Source organism: Rhea pennata, chromosome 25 (assembly GCF_028389875.1).
Source record: "Rhea pennata isolate bPtePen1 chromosome 25, bPtePen1.pri, whole genome shotgun sequence".
Classification (NCBI taxonomy): domain Eukaryota; kingdom Metazoa; phylum Chordata; class Aves; order Rheiformes; family Rheidae; genus Rhea; species Rhea pennata.
Window position 1 is genome coordinate 5,565,395 of NC_084687.1, and position 26,899 is coordinate 5,592,293.

Here is a 26,899-nt window from a genome sequence, read left to right on the forward strand (position 1 = left end):
CTCTGAAGCCAAGATTGGACAATAAACTAATGAGTACAGGATAGTTTTATGCAAGATATAATTTTTCTCTTTTCTTTTTTGGTAGGAGAAGGATCCAGTTTGTCTTTGAATTTCAAATAGGTAGAACTGAAGTCTCAGGAGTGCAGGTCCCTTCCCCAGTTCCTGTGCGGTAAGTTGCTTTGCTGCGGGGTGCGCAGGTGAGGAAAGCTGCTTGGACCTTAAAAGGGGAGAGTACTTTCTTTTTTCTTTCCCAGGAAGTTGTTTCCCCACAGCTGTTTTTCTGTGCTTTGGGAGAAAAACTTTTTATTTTCTTGTACAAAAGACATCAGGTTCCTCCTGGGCCAGGCTGATGTGTGCTGCTCTGCAGGGACTGGCTCAGAGCAGACTTGTTACAGTTTGAGGTGTGGTTATTGAGTTACTGCCTTGGTAGGTGACTTCGAGGCTTCACAGCTGTGGTGTGTCTGGGAACCAGACACAGAAATGCCTTGCTGCTGGCTTGGGGTTTTTTCTGTTCTGCACTATTGCCCTGAATTTCTCCATATTGACCTGCCCTGTGGTTTGCTATGGCCCTGCACTGTCCCTGAGAGAATCAAAAATACTATGGGCTGCAGATAAGAGGCAGCTTTCCATATTGGTTCCTTTTCGGGAGATTTAAGCTCACAGGTTGTGGTAAAACTCTCAGTCCAGACACAGAGTTACTGTTGAGAGAGGTTCCCTCTACCTGACCTTTTCAGCAGGTTGAAACACAAGACCTCAGAAACTCGTACGCAATAGGAAAATGTTTCTATAGTCCCTTGTGTGGATCATAAGTCCTTAAACAAATATTGCCATAAGCCTATCAGGCAGATAAAGCACAGAAGTGGCTTGTCCTGCCCATGGCTGCAAACCAACTCAAGGGCAGAGCTGGGGAAGGGGCAGGAGTGTCCTGTTTCTCAGGAGCCCTTGAAGCAGAAAGTTTCCTTGTGGTTAGAGCTATTCCCCTTAAAAGAGCTCTGCTCTCTGTGCCATCAGGTAGTGCTGAAAACCCCTAGCCACCCCATGCAGAGGACCTGGGAAGAGCCAGAGGTGGACTATGAAGGGAATTTTTGGAGTTTAGGGCCAGACCTCTGACAGGAGCCCACTGATGCTGGGTGGGTGGTGCAGAGAAGGAAAAAGGGGCAATGCACCACTTCCCTCCCCAGGCTTCACCTCTGGTGAGAGCCCAGCCCGCATGAGTCACCTCCAGAGCCAGGCGGACACCGGCATGGGCAGATCCCAAGTGACAAACTGTCAGACCAGTTCCTCCATCTGCCACACTCATTCCTCCAGTCTCGCTGCTGCTACACCAGCGTTGGGTCTGGAGGAATGCTGCCGAGCAGCTGACAGCCACATCCTCCACCCAGGGGCTCTCTGGAGTCAGGATGTCACCAGATGTCCCAGTAGCCATGACCTTTCTACTCCCTGACAGGAGCTCCATGTTCATTAGGGATGCCTCCTGCCTCACAAGGATGCTCAAGTGACATCATTAATTGCTTCCTGGGTCTTTTAGCATATCTCTGCAAAATGGGGGTGGTATCTACTGTCCTCAATGAGATTAGTTGTGTGTTATTAAATTACAGGTGTGTTTCAGGAGGCTCAGCTGGAATCTTTTACTGGCTTTCTTACAGATCACAGCCACTGTGCTGCAGTTTTAGCATGGTAAAGGAGGAAGCATATTGATTCCAGCTAAAATGGAGTGGGTGTGTGGAAAGGAATTATTTCAGTTGGATGTTAGGAAAACGTGTAGGTGAGCACTTCCTCCTTTTTGACAAGTGTTACAGCATCTGTAATAAGTAGGCCAAGATCTCAGGATAATGTTTGACCTAGAGGTGGAGTCAGGCTTTCCAAATAACACAGCGTGTTTTGAAACTCTTGCCCCCAACATACACGAGGTTAACAGCTCTCTAGTGCTGGGCCATTGCAGATGCCCAGCCCATTCAGGCTGGATTGCTGAATGTGTTGTACGCAGCCAGGAATAATTCAGCCCATTGTTTGGAGAGTTCACATTGTGTTGTAAGACGCATCACATCTTTCCTCAGTAACGTTCAGTACGGTGGTTGTTTTCTTACTTGATCAAACTTGCATAATGGTGGTATTCTTGGGCTAAGCTGCAGCTATGGAAAGGCATTGGTGTTCCCATTTCCAACTGAGCGTGCAACTCTTCAGCCCATCACATTGGCACAAGTGGTTGCTGGAACAGCATGTCTGTATTTTTCAGAGTATCAGCCCAGATTTCCCATTTATAGTGTCTGGACAAAGGAGCTACACAGAATTAGCATCCATATGTGTCCCTAAAAGTTACCAGAGAAAGAACAGGCTGAAGTGTATCCATGAGCAGGGCACAGGGAATACAGATCAACGGTATCTCACCCCAAGCACCCAGCTACAGTTGCCACCTGAAACACAGGCAAAAGTCTCAAAGGAGACTCGTCCCAAACACCTGCTCTCCCAGTCCCACCTGTGGGACCTGTAGCTTGTGCTGAGGGAAACCAGGACCCTCCAGAGCACCAAGCCTTCCTGCACCCTTTCTAGCTGGAGAGCTGGTATCTCTGGTTTCTGCAGGTGCGGCTCAGTCCCGCTGTTGGCAAGCTCAGCCCGAGTCACTGAATGACTTGCCCTCTTCTGACAAGTCTGTCCAGAAGAGCAGAGCTGGCGGACTCTGCCACTTCCACCTGCTCCCGTGTGCTTCAGTGTAGGGACAGCCATACCCCCCGCAGCCAGGTTTGCAAAGGAGAAAATCCCTCCATGCCTTTGATTTTCACAGGGGAAACATATGCAAATTGCCCTTAGCAAACCTGTTACTAGATTTGATTCCCCCACTGAGCTAAGAGAAATTATGCCAGTATCCTAAAAACAAATCTGAATAAAATGGGGCTTCTAGGTTGAAGCTCTATAAAGCAGTCACTGCAAACCAGGATCTATTATTTTAAATAGGTAATAATTGATCCATTGGCTGAAAAGATTAACCTTGTATAATTGGGGTCTGTTAAAACACACACAAAAAAACCAAACTGCTGTGCCACTTGCTGCACCAGGAAGAATGTGTGAGGGCACAGGAAGCAAAAGGAAGGTGTTTTTCAAATGCATGTCAGATCTTTTTGAGCAGCTTTGGCACACACAGGCTGATGCTGCTGTCTGTAATCATGCAGCTCTGCTATTCATTCATTCATGATTTCACTTTGCAGTTTGCAGCAAGCACAGAAATGTGGGTGTTTAATTCATTACAAGTACAACATAGATTTCAGTTTGAAAAACAGCCTAAAGTGCCTCCTTGTGAAGCTGATTCTGGTATTGCATATACTTATAATTCTATGGCTTGCATTTTTATGAGCTACCTCTGAGGATCTGGCTTTCAGTATATGGAGCCAGAATGGATCTGTGTGTTCTTGTGCTGTCTAACCCACCTACGCTTCATTTCTTATTTGCAAGCATATCTTGCATGGTTTGTGCTATCCCTGACAAAATGACCTGATATTCCTGGAAGCAGTGTACTGGCATTTAGGCCATTGCTTAGCAAAGTGGGGTCAGCTGTTGTAGCTGGGGTACAGGCTATACTAGTAACTGTAACCTCTGATGTTTAGATGCTGCCTCTCTGTTGTGTGGATCCAATGAATTTAAAAAGGTGGGGAAAGCCACACACAGCCATTTTGTAGCTGGAGAAATCAAGGCCTAGAGTACCGATGCTATCAGGTTATGATGATGGAGTAATGGAAGCTGGGAGTAGACTGCAGTTCTCCTGACTCCGCCTGGTGCTCTAAAACTGATCTTCGTCAGAGATGCAGTGTGTCTGTCCACCCATAATATGTTGGCCTCCTTGCTTGCCATTTGGCATCACAGAGACAAAGCTGTCCGTGTTTAGAGTAGTCCATATCACGTCACTGTCAGCAGAAGAATTGTAAATATATTTCCTCTCTCAGGGCTGAGCCATTTCAGGTTTTGCAGAAAACAGTCTGTTTCCAAGCTCTATCAGGGGAGTTGCAGAGTGTATGTAAAATATCTGGCAAGCTACACTATAGTAGGTTTCAAGTAAGGACGGAGCTTGACCCATTTTGCCCAGAGACATACAGAAATAATTGGGGACACAGGGCTGAGGGCCCGAGGAGGAGTTGAGGTTCTGAGTGTGCCTTTGTTGCCAGAACCACTATGGGGAGCAGGAACTGCAAGAAAACCCCTGTCATCCCTTTTTTGGGAGAATGATACCTGATGTATGGAAGATGAGGAGCCAGGTATGACCTGCAGAGCTGGGAACAAAAGCAGCCAGCTGGTGTTTCATGCAAGTAGCTTCTGCTCCATGCAGGAGCAGTCATACAGTCAGACAGGGCAGAAAATGACCTTCCTAGCAACACTGATGGATGGGTCTTTGTCATCATAATCCTTCCTCTCCCATGCTGTTTTGTCCCCACTTTTGGATGGGGAATGAGAACCTGAGGTAGTCTTCAGTGGTATGACTTTTCAAAGTCCGTTATTCCATGGCAGAGAAAGCCTGAGGCTCCAGCTCGCAGGCCCCTCTCCTGTCCTGTGTTCTGCCATAGGGCCTACTAACAAGGTGGGTTGCTGAGATATAACGATATAACGATAGCCCTGTTTCCAGTCATGACTCATTCTGCATCCACAAGCAAGTCACTTCATTCCTTTCCAGCCCTCAGTTTCCGTATCTGTAAAATAAGGTAACAGCATTGCTTTATCCCTCCAGGCAGCTGAGTTGTTTCTTTGATTGCTTAATGGTTTCAGGTGCAGGTTTGTTAAACCACAGGTGTTCTCCCTTCAACAAACGTGCCATCAGGGCTTCATTTCCCACCTGGTTCTGTACTGAGCTGAACCCTACTGCAGATGGCCATGGACAGTCACTTTGTTCACTTTGTCTGGGTGAGAGGAGGGTGAGATCCTCCCTGCTTCGTTCAGGGAAGGCTCCTGCTGACGCTGTGAGCAGTGACCTGGGCACAATTTGGATTAGCTAAATATTAAACTATGTCTAGGTGGAAATGAGCACCTGCAGGCTTCAGAGCAGCATTCCAGAGGCCTGGGTCATGGGACACGTGAGTATGTGTGTGGGGTCCCCTGGCATGAAAAGGTACCTAACATGCAGGCCTGGAGCTGGCCCTCTGTCATGGCTGAACTCCAGCAATTCTGGTTTGCCTGGAAAGAGTGTTCTAAAAATTGCTAGTCTTTCCCTAAAGTAGGTGAAATATTTATAAATCCATCCCCTAGAGGAGACCTTCTGCGTAAGCATCAGCCGCTCTGACTTTAAAAGACACACACCAAGCCATCTGATGCTTCTTGCCCGTTAGAGGGGCAGAGACAACTTTCATCGCATCTATCCGGAGCGGTTGCACTTATTTACTGGTACCGAGACTGCACAGACCGTCAGTAGCAGAGGAAGGGGATTTCTGGGCTTCCTTGCTCGGTGTTGTGTGATGAATCAGATTTGCTCCTTCCCACTACGGTGGCCTTAGGCGAGTGTGGGGTGTGTGGCAAGGCTCGCCCCGGTGTGGGGAGTGTTGGGGGGGGGTCACAGCTAGGGCCGGCCCCGGTGTTGGGGGGTGCCCGGATATCGGCAAGGGGGATGCGCAAGCGGTTCCTCGTGGTCCCCGCTAGGACGAGCCGAGGAGCGGCCGGGGCAGCGCCGGGGAGGCTCCGCGCCGCTCCGCCCGGCCCCGGGAGGCGGCGGCGGCGGCGGCCCCCGGTCCCGGAGGCGGAGCCAGCGCCCGGCGCGGCGCCGCGGGCCCCGGAGCCACATCCTGCAAAGGAGGAGCGGGGCGGCGGGAGGCGGCCGTGCCGCGCCGCGCCGGGCCGGGGCAGGGGGCCGGGCGGCGCGGGAGCCGCATCGCCGCGGGCTCCCCGCGAGCCGCCGCCCGAGGATGTGGTGGGACGAGCGGGTGTCGGCGCGGTTCCGGAGGAACCTGCAGCCCACCCTCACCTACTGGAGCGTCTTCTTCAGCTTCGGCCTCTGCATCGCCTTCCTGGGGCCCACGCTGCTGGACCTGCGCTGCCAGACCCAGAGCTCGCTCTCCCAGATCACCTGGGTCTTCTTCTCCCAGCAGTTCTGCCTGCTGCTCGGCAGCTGCCTCGGAGGGGTCTTCAAGAGGACGTAAGGCGCCTGGCAAACTCATCGCACCTCCTGCGGGTGGGCTCTGCCTGCCTGGAGTGCTCCCCTGCCTCCCTGTTCTGCCCTCGGTCCTCCCTGGTGGCTGCTGACCGCCTCCGGGTTGGGGTTCGGCTGTTCCAGCACCCCTTTTCTTTTCCCTGGCTCTGCAGTTCTCTCTCTCTCTCTCTCTCTCTCTCTCACCTTTTTTTTCCCTGTGTGTGTGCATGCATGCGTGTGTGTGTTTCTCTCCAAGGGGAGCATTCAGTATTGCCTGGTCCACAGCCCCTGCTCACCTGAGCAGCTCGGAGGTGCGCGAGGCTTTGCAGGAGGTGCGGGCCCAGTTCTGCTGTCGAGTCCTCCCTTGCTTGCACAGTGTTGCACCTTTGGAGAGGAGCTGCCAGCTCTGCTGGCGCTCAGGACAGAGATAGCCTTAGCATGAAGTTACAGCAAGAGCTTCCTGGAGGATATTTTCCTAAACCTAATTGTTTAACACAAAAATATTGTTGAAAGCCTGTTTTAATAACCTTGGTGTCAGAAACTGAGGCATGGTTATACTCCCCAGGAGTCTGAGCAAACACGACCCCACAGGAGAGGCGAGCGGTTCCCACAGCCGCACTGCTGCGGGGGGCCAGGGCAGAGGCAGGGTTTCAGCCTCACAGTGTGGCGGAGGACAGCAGCATGCTTTACGGATCAGTAAGATGCTCGAGCACAGCCAAGTGGGGATTTGCACCGAGTCTTCTGTCCAGGATATGTTTAAAATAAATAATACGCAAAGGCTAAACCTTAAAGGTTGCCAGACAGGCATCTGGTTTGATGTGTGGTGACAGCTATGTTCTACTGAGTATCAGCTGATTATTTGTCACTGATTCTTACTGCACTGGTGTAAGGTGTTAGCTCAGTGTGCATCTCTCTTGTACACATCATATATAAGATTCTCTCATATACACGTTAAATATATACATATATGTATGAATCCTTTGTTGTTATGAAATGCCCATTAAGCATTCGTTAAATTTTTGTCTTGTGAATTGTGGACAATACTGAGTAATGCTTGGCAGTGAAGACAGCATTAAAGCGCCTGTTAAATTACTGTCCCAGCACTGTGAACTGTCCCAGGCCCCCGGTTCGTGCGGGGCCCAAAGGCATCGTGGAGCAGCCAGAGCTACTCTCAGGCAGACTGTGCCAGGAGAGGAGGTGCTGGGTAAGGTGCACGGGAATGGGAACAGCACGTCGGAACCTTGCCCTGGGTCTGACACAGATCTGAGATTGCTGGGTCAGCAGGCACTACCTTTGCCAGCACCCAGTCTGCTTCACATATGTTTGAAGGAGCTGGGAAGGAAAATGCAGAATTATTTTCTGTTGTCAGTTTCCTACTAAAACCTTCCTGCCTGCAGCCGGTGCTGGTTGTGCAAACCAGTTTGGGTGTTTGTGGGCAGAGATTCTCTAAGCTTTTAGCTCTTTGCAGCAGCAAGTTTGGAAGAGCAAGTTTATCTTGTTATGAACTAGGATGCGCTTGTGGCTGTCGATTGTAGCCTGTGTGAGTAATGGGCTTTTGCAAGTGTCTGAAAGTCCCATGGAGAAGTGACAGCCCTATCAGGCAGGAGGGCATGTTTTGGACAGTTGTAGCTCACTGTCCTTGTGGGGAGTTACCTAGAGCAATGCAATATACAAATATGTATTTGGATAAAAACATTAACTGTTTAGGTTCTGAAAGCTCCTGGTAACATCCCCTCTTCAGAGATGGGCAGACTGAACTCTTTGCTAAGGATTTCTATTTCTGGGCAGTCCTATGGGTTTGTAATTCAAGTATTCCTGGCCATCCAGCCCTGGGCTGGAAGTGCTGGACAGTGCTTCTTTACCACTTAAGGAAACTGTACCTTCTAGTAGAGGCTCTCAAAGCCTCAGCTGCCTGCAGTCCCAGCTGATATAGGGTCTAGGTATAAGCTAGGCTTAGTTTCCAGTGTGTGTAGGACCCAGACTTTGTTGTTTGCTTTAGGTTAAAATCCAAATGTTGGTCTGAGCTGTCTGCTCTGAAATTTGGACTCTCAGGGAAAAGCACTACTGTTACTAGATTGTGCAGCACAGGGGGTGGGTGGGACCAAAACAGCCCTCAGGTTCCTCTCGCTAGAGAAGTTTAGTGAACACTGAATTGTAGTCTCAGCTCTTTCTTTGCCCTGCTGGAGTCTTGGAGCATTGTGAGAAGAGAACATAATGATGGCATCATTCCCTTCTGTAACTTGGTACGAGCCTGGATTGTTGGACTTACGTCCAAAATTCCCTATTTGCTGGATTTCAAGGAAGAAGAAAGTTTGCTGTTGTGAGTTTCCTCAAATTGTATAGAAATGAAGCTGTTGCCTTCAGTGCCTTCACTGGGGACTTGGATTTGCTGACCACTTTTTTCTATGGCTTGTCAAGAAGTACAAACCCAGAGCAGTGGAAAGATCAACGCCCTGTGCAAGTGCAAGACGTGTTGTTCAACTCAAGATCAGGTTCACAACCCAAGTGTGCTGGTTTCTGGTAACTCATGTTTGTTTGCTGTGTTTTAATTACAACTTTGGTTCAGAAGAATATAGCTTTTTACAAGATATCACAAAATCATTCTTTTTATATGAGTGGGAATAGGTTTTAAGAGGAGTGCCTGCCGTGGCTCCAACCTTATTACTACTGCGGTGCCAGGTGAGATGCCTGGAGCAAAGGCAGCACCGTGAGCAGCTGATGCCCTGTGCAAGTAGCCCTGTACGCTCGTTTCGTCAGAAAGACACTAAAGAATCATGTTTCCTGGTATTACCCAGACGATATTTTCAGGAGGGCTTGACATGTTTCGTATCTCTTGTAAGGACGTGGAAATCCAGCCAGCAGTGTTGAGGTGGGAGTGCCGAGAATACTTGCAACTCTTCCTTGACTCAGAAACCAAAGTGGGAGGTGAGCTCCTTGGAAAATCCACCCTGAGCACCTGGCACTGCAGAATCCAGGGATGGGCTCAGACCAGCTACATCCCCCTGTCATTCTCCCTCCTTGCTTTCCTTGTCCTCCCCTTTTTCTTTCCCGTTTGAGTCTAGATTTTAAGCTTGCATCATGCATGTGAAGGCATTCTCCGTTCATGGCCCCCTCTGTGCTGCTCACAGCTCTGTGACAGGGTCACTGAGTGCCTATGCCCCGGTCCGCTATGTTTTTTTTTTCCCCCCCTTTGGTCTGTAAAGTTGGAAAGTGCCTACTGGGTCAGCTCATATCCAGTGTGTGGGAAGGAGAGGGGAAGCTTTGCTGGCTGTGACTACAGAGTCAAGTTAGCCACTAATCCTATTGAAGAGATCAGGCTGCACCTTTTGGCAGGAGGCTGCAGATTTTCCCTCGAGGCTCGTGTTGCAGTCAGGATGTGTGCTGGGTGCTCCTGAAACAGGAGTCTGTGAAGTTACAAGAATCATTTCACAGCCTGCTGAAGTGAAGCCTCCCCCAGGACAGAGGATAGCAGCTGTTTGCACAGAGCTGCACTGCAGGCCTGTTCAGCCCAGACATGAGGACCGGTCAGTGATGGGGTGGGCAGTATTGCCAGAAGCCTGATCATGCATGAAGGGTGTTGTAAGCCCTTTTGGTGGTGCGTTGATTTTTGTGTCATCAGGGCATGAGTTCAAAACCCTCTGAAAGTCATGAGGTGCCTCATCAAAGATGCTTTTAAAGACCTTGGTTGTTTCTAAAGAGATCCCCTCGGCTGGATGTCCAGTGCCTCCCAGGGTGTTGAGCAGTGTCCTGCAACAACATCTTAACTAAGTGGCCACTTGGTGATCTGGCAGAAGCTGGTTGATTTCTCGGTCCCTGCTAATACCAGAGCCAGGGAAGGGGGCAGCAGAGCCGTGTGCCGAGACAGGATGTTTGCCTGTGGACTACTGGTGTTTGTAGGGTGGTGCAGTTGTGTAATTAATGTCTTATGGCCAGAGGCAGAAATTTTTGCTCTTTGAGGAACAGCGAAGTGATCTTCTTAGTGCTTTTTTTTTTTTTAAGGACGTGACATAATTGGCAGTTAATGTTTAACACTAAAAATGAACGTGCTCCCTAACCAAGTGCAAGCAGTGCTGTGATTGTTTTGCTAGGGCTGCAGAAGAGAAGAGGCGTCTCTGGGATGTCTTGGTGCATGTTTTTGCCATCTCTCCTGGCCTCAGATTCGCCAGCTACTGGGGCCCCTGTCTCTCTCCCTCCTGCTGGGTTCCTGCTATACCCTTGAGGCTGCTGCCTTGTCTGTCTAGGCTTGAAGCTGCTTCTTTTTCATTTGCTAGTTGTTTTTCCTTCTATGACTGTGTGCGTCTTGCTTTGCTCCCCCTCTCCTCCAGAAATCCCACACTGGAGCCCTGTTTTACTGTGGAGGGAGATTGACAGTTACAGCTTTGCAAAATATTGACTCCTCCAACATGCACTGGCTGATTGGTGCATGAAGCTGCGCCTGAAGATAAAAGCAGACCAAGTTTGTGGCGCCAGACGAGAATAAAGGAAATACGCCCTTGAGCCATTTTTCTCCCCAGGGCTATTGAAGTACGGTGTAAGCAACAAGCAACGTATGGAAGGCCAAATTACTCCTGGTTTGCAAATGAATGAGGGCCATGCAGAGTCAAAGTGACATGCCCAAGGGGAGGCCATTTTGGGCAAGTGGTCAGGACAGGAGGGCTGGTAGTGTGGTGCCCTGCAGCCTCGGTGGCTCTTCGCTGTGGCTTCAGCTTGGGCATCCTGGTAACCCTGTCCTCCCTCTCGGCAGAGCAGGCAGCAGACACTGCATACAAGCAGCCTGCGAGAGTGAGCCATGGGGTTTTTGCTTACTGGTTACATATTTAACTCTAGGGATGTGGTGCATTACCAGTCCTTTACTGGGGACAGACTGCTCTGCTGGATCCCTCAACAGTGAACCTCAGTTGCTAATTAGCAACTCACTCACTGTAAGCTACTGGGTTTTGCAATGGGCCTTGAAGGTTCTACCAGTGTTTGGGGGCCCTGAGTTGGGAGGGACATGTCTGTGCTACTTATTCTCTGCTGTGACTTTATAGTCCTGTCTTTCTGCTAGTCTCAATCGTTTCAGTGCTTTGCTATCTGGTCTCTGTTTCCTTCCTTCCTTCCTGCCTCTAGACTTGGCAGCTTCCAAGCAGTGCAGTGCCAGCCTGGGCTCCGTTCTCCAGCGAGCTGGCTAGCTCTGCTCACGTGGAGAGCAGCCTCCCAGCTCAGCTCATGGCCAGATAGGCAGGCCTGGCTGCGCTGCTGCCAGGCCCGTTATGTAATGCACTTGCTTACCTTCACCACGACTGTCCCTTGGGCTCCCCGATGGACCGTGAGGGTGGGGAAGTGACTGTCTGCACCAGGAACAGCACCAGCCCTGTGACCTGCTCTATTGTACTAGAGGAAGGGTTAATGCTGCCAGAGTGGAAGATGGCACAAGGCAGGGAGAGGCAAGGCAGGGACCTGCCGTGGCTCCCTGGGGCTCCCTGTCATGCAAGGCAGGAGAGGGCTGAGCTAGGTGTGCAGGTGGGTCCATGGGTGATACAGGGTCATGGAGAGGCAGCTGGAACTGCTGGTGTCCTTGCCAGGGACTGGGATTTCCTAACAGCTCTTCTGCCTGCACAGCCCTGGCATGAGAAATATCCCAGAGCTGTTCAAAAGCTGTGAAGCGGCCTCGCTTACACCTGCCCATGTCCCTCTCCATTCCCAGACCTGTCCAGTTAGCAAGGAAAAGCTTTCTGACTATCAGACTAGGTGCTTCCAGTGGTTTTATCTGGTCTGAAACTTGCAAAAAGAGTTTAAAGGGGAGAGTTCTCTTCTCCACTAAAGTTGGATGGAAGATCCACCTGTTGGAGGCATTGCTTCCCAAGCTGGAGGTGGTAGCCCCTTAGGCTGACTGCAACTGCACTGTTGATGCACAGAAGGGGAAGCAAGGTGTGTAGCATCTCCCTTGTATTGTCAGCAAGAGCATGTGCTGGAGCAGCGTTAGTGGGAGTTACGGCCTCTGAGTGTATCTCCTGCTAATGTATACACTATAGATTGACCCATGGCTGAAAATGCAAAATGCATCACAGATGCTGGTCTCAATGTGGTAATTCTGTCCCATCTTTCTTCTTTTCCCTGTCTCAGGTTGTCTCAGTCCTTGTTTGCCCTCTTCGCCTCATCACTGGCAATCTCCCTGGTCTTTGCCATCATCCCTCTATGCCACAATGTGGTGGTACTGGCTGTGGTTATGGCTGTGGCAGGACTGGCCATGGGTTGCATCGACACCATCTCCAACATGCAGCTGGTGAAGATCTACCAGAAGGACTCAGCCATATTCCTGCAGGTGAGCATGGAGCCTGAATCTCCCCTTGCTGTGCTGCTGCTCCCTCCTCCGAGGAAGAGGAGGCTATGGGAGTGAGCAGCTTGAACAGCTTTCCTGCAGGGAAGAGCGGTAAACCTCACCTCTATATTTGTCCATCTCATCTCTTGCAGGCACTTCATTTCTTTGTGGGCTTTGGAGCGCTGCTAAGCCCACTGATAGCTGACCCCTTCCTCTCAGACACCAACTGCATCCTCTCAAACACCACAGCCAATGCCTCCAGCAACCTCCCGCACATCCGCAAGTCCCTGGTCCCGCACCATCCAGGCAACTTGTCTCATTATGACCTGCCAATGAAAGGCATGGTGGTCACGCACGTTTCCTACGCCTTCTGGATCATGGCCCTCATCAATGTAAGTGTTACAGCTGGAGCAGCCCAAGCTGCTGCCAGGACCCCTCCCTGCTTCTTGGCTTTGAAGACCCTTTTGGTGTTTAGAGACATGCTGGTGCTTGTTAGGTATTCCCAGCAACAGAGGGAGGCATGAGAATGGTTGTGCTGGTTGAAAACGAAGGTTCATTTTGCCAAGTGTCTGTTTTCCAGCAGTGGCTCGTGGCAGGAGCCCGGCAGGGAGAGCAGACCATGCGCAGTAGTGTGGTTCTGCCCAGTTTATGGCACTATATGCCATTCTGGGACCCCCTGAAGCCCCAGGTTACCCTCCAAATCTCATTCTAGCTTGTTTCTTACGCAGTCTTGCTGGACTGGCAGTCTTCATGCCTGTCCCCAGTTCATCTGCAGCGGTGCTAGCTGAATCGCCGCTGTCGTTTCCCAGCGTCAGGAGCCCTGCGAGTGCTTGTGTAATTGTGCGTGTAGATGTGGAGCAGGGCATATTGCTGCAGCAGGTATCAGCCCTGAGTGGTGCCGTTCGTGCCTGGACTGATGCCGAGGGTAGCTCTGCAGCAAACTTCATTTTGAGCACCCGAGCGCTGCTACTGAAACCCGTAGCAGCATCCCCTGCTAAGCTGCGTGCGCAGCAGCTTCTGCTGGGGACAGTCCCAAGGGTCTCCTGTCAGGGCAGCAGGAGTGTCTGGTCCGTGCAGCCCTTGCAGTCAGGTGCACTGGTGTCCGTTTATAAATAACGAGTGTGCCCAAGGTCCAGACCACCAAGCTGGTGCCTGTTTCGCTTGTGTAGTTGAGTGCTTGTGTGGTAAAATTGAAGGCTGAAGCTGCCTGCACAGAGGAAGGACCTCTCCCTGCCTGTCTGCCCTGCTGTACTGCCCTGTCCCTCAGTTACCTGCCAGGCTCACGGTGTGAGATGGGCTGGTTTTGACCTTGTCCCACAACCCTATGAGGCTGGAGTGGCCTAGAGAAAGGAACTTGTGCTTAACTCATCCAGTGGGACTAGAGGAAGCCTTGCTGTTTTTTCCAATTTTTTCAACTATCTCCTTGTGTGACTTTGGACAGGTCACTTATTGTTGCTTGCAGATATGTTTTTTGAGAGAAATAACACCTTGCAGTCAGAAGATGCTATTCAGAGAGTTTTTAGAAACTCCCAGAATGGTCTGTCACTGCCTGTAGCTGTGTAAGTTTAGCCATTTTCCTCCTTCTAAAATGTATTTTGTGATGGTGCTCCTTCTCCCGTCCTAGACCAACAAGCAGCCCTTGACCTTCCATTACTTAGCCTGCACTAGGCAAAAGGAGCAGATTTCTTTGTGCTTTCTTGGTCTGTCTGTCTGCTGATTAACTAAAACACACAATGGTGCCTCCAACCTGGTGGCTTTCATTAGACCAAGGCCTGCACAACTCACTGAGGCAAGGAGAACAGGCAGCCTAAATAGCTGGGCAGATGTCACGATGAGTTCCTTTGCAGAAGCACCGAAAAGGATGCTCTCTGCCTGGGAGGAGAAGCCAGCTTTAATTACCTCTGAGTCCGTGTGTGCTGTGGGAAATGTGCTTTTAATTATACCAGTGTTACCTATTTTACCCATCAATCCTGAGCAAACTATTTTAATTTTAAAGGCAATGTTTAATGTCTGATAGCAGGAGCACTGAGATGAGAGGGTGGTTTTCAGACCACTTTCTGTTCCTAGCAAAATCCCCTGGTGGTTTTGCTGCTGCTGCAGTCCATGGGGGCAGGATGGGACGCAGGGTCCAAAAGCTGATGTGCGAGCTGCAGGCTTAAGTGCCGTTTACATGTGAATTGGTGGGTTTTGCACACGTAAAGCAAGTGCGATCACCAGAAGTAGAGCAGGGAGTCCCTGGGCATTAGGAATATGATGCTTTCTGTGCCATGAGGATTAGGTAACAAACATGAGAGGAGCTGGGGGGCAGGACGTACGCTGCACATGTGTAGCTCTTGGCTGTGCCTCCTGGCCAAAGTGGAGCCCTTGCTGTCTTTCCCAATGCCTTGCTAAGAGACTTGACTTGATTTCTTGTTTAAACTAAATAATCCAGCCCACTAGCTCACCGTATGAGCTCACCACCCTCTAGTTTTGCTCCAGAAATGGCCATTCTTTTAGGTGTAAACATCAGAGAAAGGAGATGGTAATTGGTATGTAAAACCCCATGGAAGTGGGTGAAATTGAGTAAGATACAGAAATGGAAACGAGGACCATCAGCTTTTTTTTAAAAAGAAATGCAAAACATAATTCCATCCCAAGTTTTCAGAAATGTGTGTATTCTGACAAGACAGAGACAAAATGATTCATTGCAATTTTCTTGCTTTGTTTGAAGTTGAAATGTCTCAATTTTACTTTGGCATACATGCAATGTGTAAAACTAAATAGACTAGTCATTTCAATGTTATTGAAGCAAAATGTTTTTGTTTTAGTGAAATTAAATGCTTCAGTGATATCAAAACGAAGTGCTTGGGTGACTTCCAGCCAAAATTTTTCATTCTAACAGAAAATTTTGGCTTTTCATCCAGATTTGGAACAAAAACATTTTAAAATTCAGTTTCCCACAGAACGGAAATGTCATCATCCAGCCCTTACCAAGGGGCTGGAAATCAGGAAAATGTTCCTCAGAGAGGGATGTGTTTGTCCGGAAGGTGGTTTCCCACGGGAAGTGTGGGACGCTCCATTGTGCTTAGGTTGCTTAAAAGTAGCCTGGATACAATAGGAGCACAGGATTGTTCCCTCCTAGGGGGAGAGACTGAAATAGAAACGGGAGAGAAGAATCCTAGAATTATATCCACACTTAACTGCGTGATGCAGCATTTTGTTGAGTTTGGAATAACAGTAAAAGGCTGCAAGGCCAGGGGGAGGATGTTAATGTCTCCGTCGATTCAGCAAACCAAGCTGGATCTGCAAGTGCAAGCAAGGGGCTCTTTCTGCTCATTTTGATTTTCACTCCCGTGCAGGCTCCCAGCATGATGCTGAGATGACCCTCTCCCCTTTGACTGAAGAAAGCTCTTCTGCCAGAAAGGGTTCCTGCAGAGCAGAGAGTTACCCTGGGAAGATAACCCATGAGCAAGGGCTTATTGCACTGAACACCCAGGTTAAGAGGATGGGGCTGGATCTGAGTCGAGATGGTAGTTGTGAATGTTTAGCTTGGTGTGTGCTGAGCTATGGGGAAGGGGGCACACTCAGCCCTGCGGGGAAGGGAGGTGCTTTGAGGGCCGGTGTCCTAATTTTAGGCGCTGTACCTGCTGCTTTTCTGTGGTTTTAGCTGTTTGTGCTCCCGGCGGGGTGGGAAGCTTTGATAGCTCTGCAGAGAGCCGCTCGCCTTGTGCCAAGCAGCCCAGGCAGCCGATGTGTCAGCCCAAGAAAACCAAAGCTGCTCTTAGGAGCTGAGTAGCAAGTTCCTGTCGTAAATGCAGCGGCCCTGCCCCTGTATGTCTTGGCTCGTGGAGTGCCTCCAGGAGCCAGCGAGGCTCATCATCGCTGCTTGACCTCTCCGGTTGGGGCACGTGGAAACTGCAGATGGGGAGAGGAGCTGAGTGCCGGACAGGCGCTCAGCGGCTGCAGCTGTGCTCATCGGGGAGGTGCAAGGGGCAGTGCGCGAGTGCTCCTCACCCTGGAGTCGAGGTAGGCTGCGCCCCGGGATGGATTTGGCCCTTGGCTTTGTGACATTCACCCTGGCAGAGCTCTTGCGTTCGACTCTGCTCATCTCCAGCTGCCTGTGTAACAACTGAACTGCTTTCGCGGGTGCTCTGGCCCCTGTACACACCCTGGATTTATGGCTGGCCTCTCCTATGTGCCTGATGGTCATGGATGACTTTCCCCCAGGCTTTTTGCCAACAGGCTGCTGTGTAAGACACAGAACTGGTTTAGGATGAAGGGCCTGGAGCCCTAGGAAGCTCTTTTCCCTTGATTTTGCACCTTTGGTTTTCCCTGCTTTCCTGAATCCTTTGATAGAAAAGGTGTACCTTGTGCACCCAAGGTGCTGCCTGCCTTTAAGACAGCATGCTCCGAATACAGTGAAAGGGGACCTGCTTGCTTTAGAGATGAGGACTTGTGATCTAGAGACCAGTGGCTTTCCTCCAGTTTGACTGGAAACAGGAAGGCAGATTTGTGGCCCTTTTCTGCCTAGGCATTGTGTGTGCCTTAAGGCTGGGAGGTCTGCAGCAGTTATCTGTATGGTCAGTCCCTCTGTGTGGGTTTTTCTGCAAAATCTGCAGTTTAGAAGAATAAAATCTGGTCCTGACCTCCGGAAGGATTAGAACTATCAAGCAAATGCGTTTTTCTTCCATGGGACTGAACTAACTGTTCCTATTCCCATTGTTCCCAGAACAATGAAGTCCTCGTAAATGAATTCAGTCAAGGGGGGAGGGAATTCTCCATACATTTAAATAATGCCACAAGCCAGCAAAAGGCAGGAAAGTTGGAGCTGGAGCTCACACTTGTTCACAGACATGTAGAAAACAAGAACTCAGCAGCTGGAGCGTGAGCTGTTGCTCGTGGATATCCTGGCTTTATCCCCCAGCTTGTTGCAGAATAAACACTGCTTGGTTGCAGAGGGAGGGTTGACGAGGGGCAGACCCAACTTCATTTACTTCCCTCTATTTTCTCTCGAAAAAAAAGAATGAGTCCCTCTGGGTTTGGGGGCACCACCAAGTCGTGGGACTGAGCAGGATGCAGGCTCATCCCCTGGCGCACTGCAGCGAGGCAGCGTCATGCCAGGGGGGAGACCTGGCACTGTGACTACTGTATGACAGGCCCACCAGGCAGGTACAAGCCCAGGTTCCTGCGTTTCCTCTTGTGCGCATTAGCACCAGGCAGAAAGTGCTGACTGAAGGAAATCCTGCTGGAAAGGGGATCATCGTGCGCTGTGAGTCTGCGCATCAGCCAGTGCAGTAGCAACCCTGAACGTGTGGGCTGAGCAGCTTCTGCTCATGGCTATAGATGGGCAAAGCAGGTCTTGGAGCAGCTTGATCTTTCTTCACAAAGAATTTCAATCAGAGATATCCCATCAAAGTTGTTCAAACTTCTTCGGGCAAAAGCTACGTTATTTTTAATAATTACAATTATCATTTTATTCTTTGGCCAGACGTGGCCAAATGCTTGGAAGCACTAATATTTTGTTTGATAAAGGCAGGTTGGTGCTTCATGAGGTTTTGTATTTAGGTGCCTTCTGTTCCAGCATCCAACGTGCGTGAATGGTACCAGGACCCTCCTGGGAAACATAGCACAGCCCTGCCAGAGGAGATGCTGGGCATACGAGGCATCCCGATGGGATTACAGCAGACATCCCGACAGCACCCTGGCTCAGGAATCTTGTTCTCAGTGTGCTGCTTTTCCTGCTAGTCTCTTAAGCCTCATGTGCTCCTGCAGTGGGCTGGTTTCTTACTGATTGCCAGTGTCTGCCCTTTCTCGGACAAAAGGGCAGCATGAGGCTGTTCTGGGAGGGAGGTGAATTAACCACAGATGCGTTTATCACAGGTGTCCAGTGCAGTTTCCTGAAAGGTGCTTGTTCCTGGGGGACTGCACTGTGTTTTGTGCAAGTCCTATGTCATGTTTAACTGCCTCTGTTTCTCCCCAGCTGCCAGTCCCCATCGCAGTGTTTTTCTTGCTCTACAAAGAACGGATGGTACCATGCTGCAACAGCAGCAGTTACCCACTGCTGTCTGCAGATGAGCTGGCGATGGAAACACGGCCTGCTGAGAAAGATGATCTCTCCACCACCGTGCAGAGACCCCAAACGGCAAGAGGTGAGCTTGAGGCATTTACAAGAACTGGTTTTTGGAGAAGAGAAGGGAGCAGGGGGAGAAAAAGCTTTATCTCTGAGTTTCTCTACTGAGTTTAACAACTGAGATCCATTGCCTCCTGTCTAAGGAGGAGACTCTCCAAACCACACAAGCCAACGTAACTCATGAGTACCCAAACAATCCAAACAGGATTTTTGTGCCCAGTTACCCTTGAATTTGAGACCACAAACCCATGAACAGAAGTTAGTATCCTATCATTGGGATTCTAGGCTGGTTTGCTCCAGGCTGCTCCAAAATTAAACCTTGACTCCTAAGTTACTTAAGCATGTGTGAAAGCTGCGCCCTTTATTTCCTTCAGTTTTTTTGGTCAAGTTTTGAACTGGCTTCTCTGTTCAGTTTAAGTCACAAGCATTCTGCAGAAAGCTGATTTTTATAAAATCTGATGGGAGTAAGAACAATATCCTTACTTGAGGTGAAAAATTAAACTTCAGCAATAGTTTGTTCTTAAACTTGTGACTACACACTGTTTTGCAGACAACAGTAACTAGTTCTTTCAGAAACTTATCAGAGTATATTCTTAGGCTAAATAGTGAATCTTGGAAGTATTTACCTTCTAGAATTATCAAAGGAGTGTTTAGTGTTATGAAAGAAGAGGTGGCTTTACCTGAACAACAAAATAAATACCTGAAAGTAGAGGCAGCTAGAGATGTGGTGAGGTGCTGCAGAGAAGGATTCATAAGTGCACCTAACAGTGTGGATTCTCTCTTGTCTAACAAGGTTTTGCTCATCTAATAGCATTGCCCTTGGCTGAGGTACTGATGATTCCTTTCTCAACCCAGCTGCCTGATTTCATACAACCCAATGGAGCTTGATGTTCTTGGTATCTCCATCTTCCTCTTAAATATGACTGAGAAGCCGTAGATTAGCGTGATCTTTAACAGACGTACCCACACTGGCAAAATCCCTCCTCCCCCACAGAAGTAGCAAGAATTTCATCTTTGCCTGTGCCGTGTTGCATCTCTGTGAGGAGCAGTTGTCTCACCAGCGCAGGACTCCAAGCACTGTCACCTTAGCTCTGGTCTTTCGCACTCCCTGGAGTGTAACTGCAAAGTGGTGTGGTATAGCACAAGGATGGGATAGTTGGGAATTCCTGGGGTCCTGACCCCAGCTGACTTTGGGGAGCTGTCATTCTCAGTGGTTTATCTGGAGGAAGATAGCTGTGTGTTTATTGCCCTCTTTCCCAGAGTTGGCTTGTTTGGTTAAATATTGTTTAACTGAGGAATGTGAGCTGCCCTGGGCTGGACTCTCCTGTTTGGTTGTACGGTGCCTTGTCTGAGGGGCTCAGAGCATGAGTGCTATGGTTGAATGGGCTTGTTTCTTTTCACTGTAAGAGGAGGGCCAGCAGCAAGAAACTCCTAAATGGGAAGAGGAGCACAGACAACTGCTGTAAGAAAAATAGCAAGTTTCCCGGTGAGCTAGGACCCCAGTGTGTGGACAGCAGCCCCCATATGCATACCTTTTTTTGTCATCAAAGTGTATAGGTAGGTATAGAAGGACATCGTGCTAGCAGTTAGCATTGTTCCACATTGTTCACAGTCCTCCATGAATCTGTCCTGCGACTGAGTGCAAAACAAATCCCCACTGCAGGCTGGCAACCAACCAGCCGCAGGGGGACGTTCCGGCTAAGTTTGCTTTGCATTGTTTTTCAGCAGGTCATGATGACTTATTTAGCTGCTGCCAAAGCAAAAACTTCAGAGGGGCTTCTTACACCTACTTCGCAGTCCACATCACTGGGGCTCTTGTTCTCTTCATGACTGATGGGATTGTGGTGAGTTCAGCTGGTCAAGGGATCTTGTCTGAGCAAAGCTGTATAGCTTTCGTCCCTCCAAATCATTTGTAACAGACTAAACCCAGAGACAACCACATCTTCTGTGTGCAGTGGGCTGGACCTGAGGGTCTGCCTATGTTACAGTCTGGTTCCCAAGTTAGTTCATTCACAGCTAATCATAGCCTTGCTGATATTTGCCCTGCTTCTTGGGAGGGTTTTGTGGCTTCTCCTAGGCTCTGTGTTGTTGCAGCTAGATGGCTACTGCTACTAACCTAGCCAGTTTAGAGCTGGAGTTTTGATATTGTCTACTTGTACGCAGCAGAGGACTCCTCCTTTCTCATTTCAGCCAGGAGGCAAGAAAAGCATCATTTTGTTTCATAAGAAATGGTTTGATAGTTCTTCTCAGCCCACAAAATCCAGGACAGGCATGTACTGGGATGGTGCAGTCTCTCTGTCGTGGCTCAAAAGCAGTGCGGGCACACTGGCTACAGTGTAGTAGGCCTTCTGTCCGGCTGAGGAAGGCTCATTCTTGGAATGGGCCATTTATGGTTGCTGTTCCTTTTCTCTCAGCATTTTTGTGTCAGCCCCCTCATGTTAAAATACTGCAGAATCTTACTGGAGCATTAAATAGGGTCTGGAAAGAATAGTGGGGTACAAAGCAGCTGTCAGATACTGGAGCTTTCCAGGACCTCCATCTTCAAGGTTGACTGACTCCAGGTTTTTAATGTGGTATGTTTTAAGCATATGCAATTCCAAAAGGACAAGACAGGCCCTTGGGGAGGATTTTATTTTTATTTTTTTTAAAGCTAAGCACTCTGCATGCATTTTACCTCGTAGTGCTGTTAGTCTTGCCCTATAGGAGTGCTTATGTTCTATGTTTTCTCCTGGTGGAAGCTGGTCTCCAGCTGCAAACTCTTGGGAATAGGGATCATCTAGGTTAGGCTGCAAATCCGTAAGTGGGCTCTCCAGCAATACTGCAGATATGTGAAGGACAGGTGGAAAGTAAAGTTGCAAAGTCAGTAAGTCAACAAAACAAAGTGACATGCTGTGTTGTTTTCCCTGCAGGGAGAGTACTCGGGCTTCATTTACAGCTACGCAGTGGAAGAGCCACTCTCCGTAGTACATAAAGTTGCTGGCTACCTACCCAGCCTGTTCTGGGGATTCATCACACTGGGAAGGCTCATCTCCATCCCTGTGTCCTACCGAATGAAGCCTGCAACTATGGTCTTCATCAATGTGGTAAGGCTATTTTTTACCATGTCTTTCTACTGCTTGCCTTCAGGATACTGTCTAGCTTTGGCTTTGATGTGCAAAGGGGCAGCTACTCTCCTACCACACCTGGGCTAGCTGTTGCACCAGGCAAACAGGGATAAGCAAGTCATTCAGGGTGAGTGGCCTTAGTCCTCTCCTCTATCACTACCTCTACAGGATTGCAGCTGACCCCAACGCAGGAGGTGGCTAGGAGGACTTGATGGTGCTGCTCTTCTGAGCTTGCTCCTTAGGCAATCAAATATTAGAATTCTAAAAGCACCTAGTAGAGTGCCTGCCTACTTTATTTACTTTGTACAGTATTCTTTCTAGCAACTACAGGAAAATTAATGCCCCTCTTAGCTGTGAGAAAGAGAAGATAGATAGCTCAGTATGTTCTCTGCTTAGTATGTAGCAGCTGTCAAAGAAGAAAAATCAGTATGATGTTAGGCTCCTTAAATTAATAAAATGCAATTACTTGAAAAAGGGAGAAGGAATCCTGAAAGGACATATTCATGCAGTACGGAGGGAATTGTACATATTTACACTTCTCACAGAAAAGACAAAAAGAACCAAGTGAGAAGGCAATTAATTTACAATTTATTTAAAACCAAAGGTTGTTTTGGTAACAATATGTTCCACAGTTTATATTACAAGGCCAAGAATATAACAAAGTGGGAGAAAACAGGATAGTTCATACTTGCCTAAATTTTCAAAATGTCCCAGTATCTTCTGCAAATGGGACACAGGTGAGACAACCTGCTTGCAGTCACTTTAAAAATGAGCTCAGATACCAAGAGTTAGAGCCAAGTGAAATGCGATTATTATTTTAAATAACTACCTCCTGTTTCAGGACATAGTCACTGTCTTCAAAGGAAAAGCTCAGTGCTAGCAGATCTGTTTCAGGTATCTGATACAGAGTGCTGTGCATCTCCTTGATTTGGACTACTGGCTGAATCGCTAGTTTGAACTGCACAGTCTTACTACTAACAGAGCTGAGGACAGGATTCCTTGTTATTTTAGCTGCTGCTAATATTTGGGGAGAAGAGGAAAGAGCCTCCAACCCTGAATGAAATTCTTCTCACTTCCCATAACAGAAAGAGCATCTTCCAAGGACAGAGAGTCACTTGACCATTAAACACTGATCACTAAACACTAAAATCTAACTTGCTAGTTAGTACTGTTACATGTAATAAGCTATTTCAATTCTTGTCATTAACTTCAGGATTTTTTTAAAAAGAATCTAAATTGCTGTATGTGTAAAGGCACACACCCATAACCAGAGCCTAAACAATCAAGAAAAATAACTTTGATTGGTATTACAGACAGCACGAGCTCCCTCTGCTGACTCTGTGCCATTGCTAACAGTTTATCTTGAATGTTTTTGCTATTACGTGTGTTAAAGTAAACCAGAGGGATAGCAAGTTTGTTTAAATTTTGTTGGCTCTTTAGCTTTACTTAGATGTTGTAGGGTTCTGAACAGGTATTGAGAGTAAGTATATTCTTTAGCCTGTTGAGTAAGAGTTACTTATGATTGAGATATCTAAATATTACAGAACTGGTAGTATTGTTCTATTTAAAAGCTGAAAAATATTTTTCTGGTTATGATTGTCTACCTAAGAAATTGAGACATAAAAATCATACAGTTACTTTAAGTCCTGTTAGAAAGAGGACCAAATACTATATTGTTAAGGCAGATAGATTTGCTTTAGCTAGTTATTTCATTTTTTTCAGAGACTGTGATCAATTTTTCAGTGTAGATTATCTTTTCCAAACTCATTTAAAAAAACAAAGAAACAAACTTGAATCTATTGCAACTCAGCATTTTACCTTCATACTGACACTGTTTTTTACAGGTTGGAGTCCTTGTAACCTTCCTCCTGCTCTTGATCTTCTCCTACAGTGTTGTTTTCTTGTTTGTGGGAACAGCATGTCTGGGTCTGTTTCTCAGCAGTACTTTCCCCAGCATGCTTGCCTATACTGAGGACATACTGCAGTATAAAGGTAAGCAGGGATTTGGGCACACCTGGCTGACTCTGAAAGCAAGTGAGTGTCCAGACCTGGAGCTCAGATATAACCATTATACCTAGCAAGTCTCCTTCCCTGCTCAGGGGTACCTAGAGAGACAACAAGATGTACTTCAGAAGAAGATTTATTTTTTTCAGGTTTGCAGTCAGAAAACCAGACTACATGAGTCCCAGTTCAGTAACCTGTACAGGCAGTGATCCAGATAGGTTCTTGCAGCTCCATCTATGTCCCAGCTTTAGGTTTCCGGTAGAGTAACAAGCATATCCACTTTCAAAGAGCTTGTTTTGAAAACATGGTCCAGGTTATCGGTGAACTGAAAATCCTCCAGTTTGGCCAGCTCTTAGAGGATGTTTCTGCCAACCTCAGCCTTTGGGAAAGTGATACAGAAGAATGAAAATCTTTTCAGCAGGAAGCATTGATGCAGACATAGGCGAGTGCCAGAACAGGCAGAATTTTGGGGTTTTTTTGGTTTAAACTTTTACCTTTCTATACTACTGCATGTATGTTGGAAGAGGCATTCTTAGCACTAGATAGGAACATCCATTAAGTATTGTAAATGCTGTAGAGATCAAGAGCAGTTTAAAAAAGCTATGGCCTGATTCTGCTGCAGTATTATTTGTTCCCTGTCAACATCACTTACGCTGTTTTCTTTGCAGGTTGTGCCACAACTGTGTTAGTGACTGGAGCTGGAATTGGAGAGATGGTACTGCAGTTATTGGTGGGGTCGGTAAGTAAGCATATAAGAACTTTTTTTGGCATGCCAGAAACAGACTGAACATGCAAGTTGATATCTTGGTCTCTTATTTGGACAGCTACTGGGAAAGAGCACTGGGCTAGTCTTGTGCTACCTACCAAACAGTAAAGCTGTTATTAATTTTACCAAACATTAGTCAAGTATTTGAATGCTATGAAGACATGTCCCCTCCTTTTTTTTCTTTCCTTCTCTAATTGCAGATCATACATGATCAGGGCAGCTACAGTTTCCTGGTCTGTGGGATGATCTTTGGAGGCTTGGCCTTCACCTTCTACGCCTTCCTCTTATTTTTCCACAGGATGTACCCCAAGCCCTCATCAGGTAAGAAAGTGCCAGCATTCAGCCCTTCTTTATAATGAGGGGAAGGGTGCCATATGTATCAATACATAACCAGGGTGCAGCGCTTCAGCAGAATGCAAGGAAATGTTTATTTTACTTCTGCTTCCTGTCCCCTCTTCCTGCTTTGACTTGCCCACAAACCTTGGCAGCTATAGCTCTGGGTTTACTTTCTTTTCTCTTGGAGAAGCAGGAGAAAACTAAGAATGTTCTGTGGACTGCAGAAGAGCTGTAAACCAAATAGGCTGCTAGCTGTGAACGCACTGCTGTGCTACTGCACAGCTAGTAAGAGGGAGTTAGGTCCTGCTAGTTCAGGATTCTGCAAGCTTCCCTGGGCTGTTCACTAGCTAAAATCCAGGAAGCTATTGGGTCTTCTCTCCAATGTAGCTGTCAGGCTCCTGAGAAAAGCATTACTGACAAAGGATCTCTCTTACCTGTCTATATACACTTGTTGCTTTTGTAAGTACCTTTCACAAAAGCAGCTCCTGTATGACAGTCAAATAGCTTGTCCAGGTAGGGGAGCTGGAAATGGAGGCCTTCCTCCCATGGCTGATGAAGCAGATAAGCTAGTACAGTGCATGATAGAACAGCAACATTTCTTTTTAAGAGAGCACATGCATTTAAAGCATAATAGAATTGGTACATTCAGATGAAGTAACCAATGTTGATTTTGCAGATATGGATGCTGCCTCACCTGACAAGCCAGCAGTAATGGAGGACACTGGACTTTATCAGCGCTAAAAGAAGTGGCCCAGCCCTAGACAAGCAATAAAACAACACACAATTAAGCATTAGTATTAAGGATGATTTCACATTTTATGACTGAATCATGCAAGTTCTCTGCAATCAAAAGCACATTAGATTGGAGCAAGTCAGAATCAAGAAAATGCCCTAAAACACCGTGTCAAGACAAGCACAAGTTGCCCATGTCACACACATCAAGGACTGGAAACAGCAGACTGACCCTGTATCCAAAAGGCTATGATATGGCAGGTATGATGGAGGATGATTACTGTTGTAAGTAAGTGAGCTTTCATACCAAATCAGAGAACTGGCCTGGGCTGGGGGAGGTCTATGTTTGTTCATGTATTAGATTTTGACCATCTCCTGGCTTAGAGTCAATGAACTTAACCTTTTTTTTTGATCTGTGAATTACAAGAGCCTTTACAATTTATAGAACAGTACTGGTTTTGAATTCATTTTTGTGCAACACTGGAGTATATATGTAATCTCCATGTATATTTCCAAAGTAAAAATCACATTACTCAGACCAAGTGCACAGTGGTAGCAGGATCTATCGGTATTTGCACAGTTGATAATTCTTGTATATTACACAGTATCAGACATGTTCACTAAGACAGCGTCTTACTCGGCATGCTAGGGCCTCTTGATTATTAAAATCATTAGCTTTTAGAGTCAACAATGAATTGTGATGGTTTGTTTTGCTTTAAGTCATTAGTTTAGCTGCTACATTGCAGTGTTTTATAGGGCAGTTTCATTTCTAGCTTCCAATTGAAGCTTCAAACAGAAGTATTGGGGAGCCAGCCTCCAGCTGCTTAATCTGTGCAATACTTACTATAACAGGTGCCTTCTGTAAGGTACTCTATTTCTTTTTTTTAATAATCCTCGCATGACCTATTACAAGCTATGAAGAAAGATTGGCTTTAGAAGAGCATTAAGCTACATACACCTGTTTCTTCAGTGAGTGACTGGACATGTACTTTTGCTTTAACTGCTGTATGTGGATGTACATATGTATGTGTGTATATAAAGCAGTGTTTAATTAAAGGTGACTGATTGCTAGATTTCAGCATGACTGGACTCAGGTAACTTAAGCTCTTTCTGGCCCAGGATTATCAGCTACTACCTCAAAGTGTTCTGGCTCTCAAATTCAGACTGAATCATTACGACAGCTGTTTAAAGTGTTTTTAGAATTTCTATTTTTCCAAGCATTAGTGTCTTACCTTTCATAAAACACCTTCACAAGCAGCCACAGGTGTCTTCTGTATAATTTCTGAGCTTTCAGAAGAGTTGACTTGTTGAATTGACTTTCTGTGTCTCAAGCTGAACGCACAGGGAGAGAATGTTAAATGCAATCGAGTTTAGGGAGAGAATGTTAAATGCAATCGAGTTTAGGGACTTTCTCCTAAATGTACTTCAGTGCATTCCTAGTCATTAG

General features: G+C 47.6%; 2 protein-coding genes across 7 annotated transcripts in view; one reads left to right on the plus strand and one right to left on the minus strand.

The window, feature by feature from the left end:
• Window positions 1–5,830: 5,830 nt before the first annotated feature.
• MFSD4A (major facilitator superfamily domain containing 4A) lies at window positions 5,831–26,711 on the plus strand. Of its 2 annotated transcripts, none has more exons than XM_062595317.1 (10): window positions 5,831–6,106; window positions 12,206–12,404; window positions 12,554–12,793; window positions 18,361–18,529; window positions 20,239–20,354; window positions 21,420–21,593; window positions 23,459–23,606; window positions 24,287–24,357; window positions 24,585–24,705; window positions 25,397–26,709. In XM_062595317.1, the coding sequence occupies exons 1-10, from the start codon at window positions 5,877–5,879 to the stop codon at window positions 25,459–25,461; spliced, it is 1,533 nt and encodes a 510-aa protein (XP_062451301.1). In that variant the 5' UTR covers window positions 5,831–5,876; the 3' UTR covers window positions 25,462–26,709. The 2 variants fall into 2 exon arrangements, with proteins under 2 accessions (XP_062451301.1, XP_062451300.1); XM_062595316.1 differs by having other exon boundaries at window positions 5,834–6,106; window positions 20,236–20,354; window positions 25,397–26,711.
• ELK4 (ETS transcription factor ELK4) overlaps window positions 21,252–26,899 on the minus strand; it is a 29,140-nt gene continuing 23,492 nt past the window's right edge. For 2 of the 5 annotated variants that reach the window (XR_009960789.1, XR_009960784.1), the window contains exons 7-10: window positions 26,685–26,784; window positions 25,415–25,477; window positions 25,155–25,286; window positions 23,737–23,997 (exon numbers count right to left, since the gene is read on the minus strand). The gene's annotated coding sequence lies outside the window, so the exon portion shown is untranslated. Of the gene's footprint in view, window positions 21,329–23,736; window positions 23,998–25,154; window positions 25,287–25,414; window positions 25,478–26,684; window positions 26,785–26,899 lie in introns of those variants that run through there. The other 3 variants (XR_009960787.1, XR_009960788.1, XR_009960785.1) reach the window with 3 other exon arrangements.